The sequence below is a fragment of the Sinocyclocheilus rhinocerous genome, unplaced genomic scaffold (assembly GCF_001515625.1).
Source record: "Sinocyclocheilus rhinocerous isolate Xijiao unplaced genomic scaffold, SAMN03320098_v1.1 scaffold241, whole genome shotgun sequence".
In the NCBI taxonomy this organism is placed as follows: domain Eukaryota; kingdom Metazoa; phylum Chordata; class Actinopteri; order Cypriniformes; family Cyprinidae; genus Sinocyclocheilus; species Sinocyclocheilus rhinocerous.
This window is the reverse complement of record NW_015659312.1, coordinates 1412547-1417397: the sequence shown is the minus strand read 5'-3', so window position 1 is coordinate 1417397 and position 4851 is coordinate 1412547. Positions and strand designations below refer to the sequence as shown.

Genomic DNA, 4851 nt, shown 5'->3' with positions numbered 1-4851 from the left:
ACTAATCAGTGTGCTGCAAAAAAAAAAAAAAAGGATGGTCATGAACGGTGTTTCAGAAGCATGTTTGCTATTTGATAATGTGAGAAGATGGGTATGATGGAAATTACTCAAGCTCTCTGCTGAGCTGGGAGCCCTTGATGTTCTGCACCACACCGTCAGCATGTGTGTTGAGTTCAGACACGTGCATCCAGAAGCGGTCCACCATCTCCTCCCATCTGGGCTGAGGGGCATCAGCCTGGAACAGGCTACGAGCCTGGCAGCCTATAAGGGGTGTGAAAAGATTGTGAACTTTATGGCATATTAGGTTATTCACAAATGAGCGAGCTGGATAATTTCCAATAGTTGATAAAGATGCACTATATATCATTGTGCATTGCTATTCCAAACAGACAGAAAAACTAAGCCATGAGTGAATGAAGAATTTTTTTCATACCAGTAAAAACAGCCAGAGCAAAGATCACCACAAGAGACCTCATTTTGATGGGCAGACAAGTACACCTGAGGAAAGATCAGAACAGGAAAAATCAATGTCTTAAAGCACTGGCAATAAAGATCCTTATTTTTAACTTTGGAAAAAGGAAACTTAAACGTATTAATTTACAGGTTTTAAAATATTTCAATCCAAACAGTATTATATAAAAGACCCAACTGAAAATACACAAATAAACAGCATCTTAAGATACGAGTAGCTTATAGATGCAGGATTTTATTTCCACTGATACGCGTTTAAATACTCGGTGACCATTAACTGGAAGTTTAGAAGGTAATAGTTTTAAAGACAAACTGGTTTTCCATCAAATACTGTTCAGAAATAAATTGACCTTGTGAGAGAAGAGCGAGTGTTACTTACCTGAGACGTGTAATTTTCTCAGTGTAGAGGCAGTGTGGATGTCAGGTCTTTTATACATTCCCGGGACGCACCCGCTGCATTCACAATCGCTTCCACGTGATTTCTCCTTTGTTCAGGGCTCGCGCATCATCCCACGCGTCACTGACCGCAGCAAGTGTGCGAAGTCCGCATCTTTCCGCACCAGCTGGAGATCAATTGCGCAATTTATATAATTTCCTTTAGAAAATATTAAGGGCACGTCGCCTTTCATACTGTGCTCAGGAGTTTCTGATGTGTGTTCTGGCTATGAGTTTACAGCTACTTTGCGTCCCTTTTTCTATATAATTATTCTGTTTAATTCCAAAAATATTTTGGGCCATACCTATAGGCCTAATACAACACATTTATGCTTGCCTTTCATGACAAGCTTTCTGTTTAATTTAAAATTATGAAAATCGAAGCTGTTCTTCTCAGACGGACGACTTAAAGTCAAGCAATTGTAAATGTTCCTGTAAGACAAATCCGTCGTGATTAAAGAGACAATTGAGCCTGAAGGTGACACGAACATTAATTTAGGCGCCAGCACAGTTGTTTGTACGTTTTACTGCAATGGCCTGGATTAACATGGATGACCCTATTAGCATTTATATAGACACCTATTGGCCATACTATTGCTCATTTAACATATGTGGCTTAGTATTTACATGAGCAATGGCAATAGTGGTGGTAACAACAACAGTATACCCTTTTTATTATAGCATATAAAATTTTTTTGTTCCCTTACAACATTTAGTGTATTCCTTGTCATTTTGTTTAGTAAGCTTAGATATGATGTAATATGTAGTAATGCCATGAATTTCAAACAACTGCTGATTGCAGCCTGTTTGATCACAATGCCCTTCCACGTCTATATGGCCTAGAGTTTAACTTAAAAGATAAGACATTCTTTTGTATTCTCTATAAAGAGTTAACATAATGGATACAGCCTTTTATTTCCTTCAGCAGTTCTATTCTGAACTCACAACACAACCAAACAATGTTCTTTTCTAAACTAATCTTTTTTTTCTGGTCGAAAAGCCTTTGGTAATTATGTTTTTTTTTTTCGTGACAACATAAGAAAAGCCTTATCACCAACAATTTGATTCCACCTATTCAGTGAACTTTAGCCTCTTGTCCCAACTTGTCCCTTTCTCCTGCTCAGCTCTGTCTGATTCACCCCTGCAGCTGGTGAAAACAAACATAGCTTTAGTATGCACAGGGCCCAGTATGATCACTGCTCATGCAGACATCCGCTGTAGGTTATTATTCATATATTCTTCTGTACATTTTCCAATTGAATGTTGATCCTTCCACAAATAGGTTCAGGTTTTTTCAACTATTTTTTTAATTATTCAGTATTTCTTCTTTTTTTTTTTTTTTACTTTGTGGGGGGTATAAAAATCTGCTTTTTACTTTGATACAAATTCAGTTTGTGAGGAAACAGATGTTAATGTACAAATTCTACATGGAGAACAATACACCTTACTAACGTCTAAATTATAAAACCACACATTTTTCACTTGGAAATCACAAATTTGAATTAAACATGAAATTTTGAAGCAGAAAAAAATGTAAATAGTATTTTCTATTCTTTTTTACAGTGTGCAGTGAACATATTGTGTAACTTTTTTGGTATTTTGGCACTTGTTAGGTTTCTGTCTCCTGATGATTTGAGGTTGTTGAACTTAATTTGTGAGTCACTTCAGAATAATGCATCTGACAAATGAATTATACATACTGTATAAACGGTGAGCAATGAAGTTTATTCTGTGTTGCAATGAATTGCACTAAGGCAGAGGTTTTCAAAGTGTGGGGCGCCAGAGCATGTCAGGGGAGGCGCGGGGGGAAGTTGTGTCAAAAAGGGAGGCCCACTGTCTTACACTTTGAAAACCCCTGCACTAAGGTTACCACTGGCACTGAGGTAACGTCTGGTTATCATTAAAATGCTGATGCATTATATCAAGATAGAAACTTTCCATTTCCAATGGTTGTGTCTTGAAATGTGAATACTGCACACTATAATGACTGGAAAAAAAAAAAAAGAATAAGAAACAGTTGACTGTTAAATAACACTGTGTGTTATTTCTTCAGCCCTTCCCATGCTTTTGTATTACACTCCTAATGGATTAGTTAGATGAAAGCATTGCAAACAGAGCTTCCTCTGTAATTCCTTTTTTTTTTTTTCTTGGATAACAACTGCTTTCATAAAAGAAAGATCAGTGCCTAGTGTCGGACAAAACATTTTTCATGGGTTTACAGTTAGGAGATGGTGGACGTTATTATTTTTTCTGAATTTTCTCCATGAAGTATTAGACATGTGGTTTCACCAAAGTGAGTATTTAATTATTTTGTGGCATCTAATAATAATGACATTTGAGAAAATGTAGCTTAAAACCACTCTCGAAAACAAACAAACAAAAATCAATTCAGCGTGATGATTTAATTATGAACTCATGAAAGGACTCGGTTGTTTATGTCCCATGTGGTTTTTGGATAAATGTGTGAAAGGTGAACAGTAAGTAATGAACGCATGTAACCTCGGCCAACTCATCATTTTGCAGAATGGGGCTGCTAGATCCAGTGTACCGTGTGGGAGGGTCTAAACGCTGCTCTCCCATGAGATACCATCTATTCTTCAGAGCAGCTACACCACAGCCACAATTCAAGCTGATATTCATGGACTGGATTTATCTAACACAAACACAGTGCAAGTGAGGGCTGATGAACTCTAGTGACTCTTTTTTGTTTTTCTCTTTTCTTGCTTTCTGTGGTCTGTTATTCAGTCCTCAGATGTGTCAGTTGGGAAGATTGTCTGCATTAGTCATTGTTTTCAACAGTCAGGCATTCCAGGTCAAAGGGCTCTCAGCTGCTTTGTGTCAGAGAAATCAGTCATCTGCATCTTAATCAATTTCTTGACCCCTCATCTCTGTGCAGAAATTTATTTTGTGCTGCTGAAGTACAAATGATCAGGCCCACTTGCAGAAAGCTCAGCAGTGGATCACCCAACATTCATAAACGTACACAAATCCTAAACTCATTGCATGCTTTTTAAATTAAATATATTTAGCCAATATGATGATGCTTTTAGTTACCAGTAAAAATGCAGTACTCTCAGTTAGTTTAACATATTTTACCATGTTCAAATCGATTTCCCCAATATCATTGCGGAAAATGCAAAATAAATAGTCATCAGAGTCTGTAGAATCAGCAAATGATGACCCACAACACCATATAAATAAGAGAACAAATAAATACCCAGGTGTGTTCATATGTTCATTCTAAATGTTCTCAAAACATCCAGCATTTTAAAATGTTTGAAAAAAAAATTCTTGGTTATTGCGAACACTGGATAAAGCATTAAGGGAACTTAAATGTGAACGTGAACCAACAGTAATGCAAATAAAAGATGTGTTTTCATTCGCTGTATCAGATTCACTTAAATTTTCAGTGAAGTCAGTAAAGGTATACATTTTATCAGTTCATGCATTCCTGGGGTATTGAACCCATAATCTTGTCACTAGTGCCATGCTCTTCAGATCAAACAAACAAACAAAAGCCGCTTAAATCAAGCTGCTCATGCAAATGAGGTTTTCTGGTTTTAGTGGGGCGCTCGTCAGATGTTCAAGCTGGGAGACCAGCTAGAGCAACTGTAAACCAACTTAGGCTGGTTGCAGCTGTTTTCCAGGAGTGTAGTGTCTTAGTGAACTCTTGGAAAAGGCAGGATTAGCGTCTTTGTGTGAGGTGGAAGATGAAGGTTGTTTTTGTTCTGATGGGAGTGTGTGGGAGACTCTTGGAAATGGCAAAACAGGTACTTTTACAAACATGCAAGAACAACTCCTGACGTGTTGCTGCTGGCATTTATGTGGGATTTTGATACGTTGATCATGCTGTGGGTGCTTATGAATGCTCTGGAAGCACGCATGTGTCTCCATGCAACCATTAAAAAGGAACTGGCAATCAGTCAATAACAAAAGCATTGAATG

The 4851-nt window shown here is 37.6% G+C and overlaps 1 protein-coding gene across 1 annotated transcript in view; it reads right to left on the bottom strand.

The window, feature by feature from the left end:
• The window catches only part of LOC107723536 (apolipoprotein Eb-like), a 2523-nt gene extending 1599 nt beyond the window's left edge, over positions 1–924 (bottom strand). Inside the window, exons 1-3 of the mRNA XM_016532214.1 lie at positions 851–924; positions 434–498; positions 108–261 (exon numbers count right to left, since the gene is read on the bottom strand). Coding sequence (XP_016387700.1) covers positions 108–261; positions 434–476 — 197 coding nt within the window. The 5' untranslated portion in view covers positions 477–498; positions 851–924. The remainder of the gene's footprint in view (positions 1–107; positions 262–433; positions 499–850) is intronic.
• Between the last annotated feature and the right edge of the window lie 3927 nt (positions 925–4851).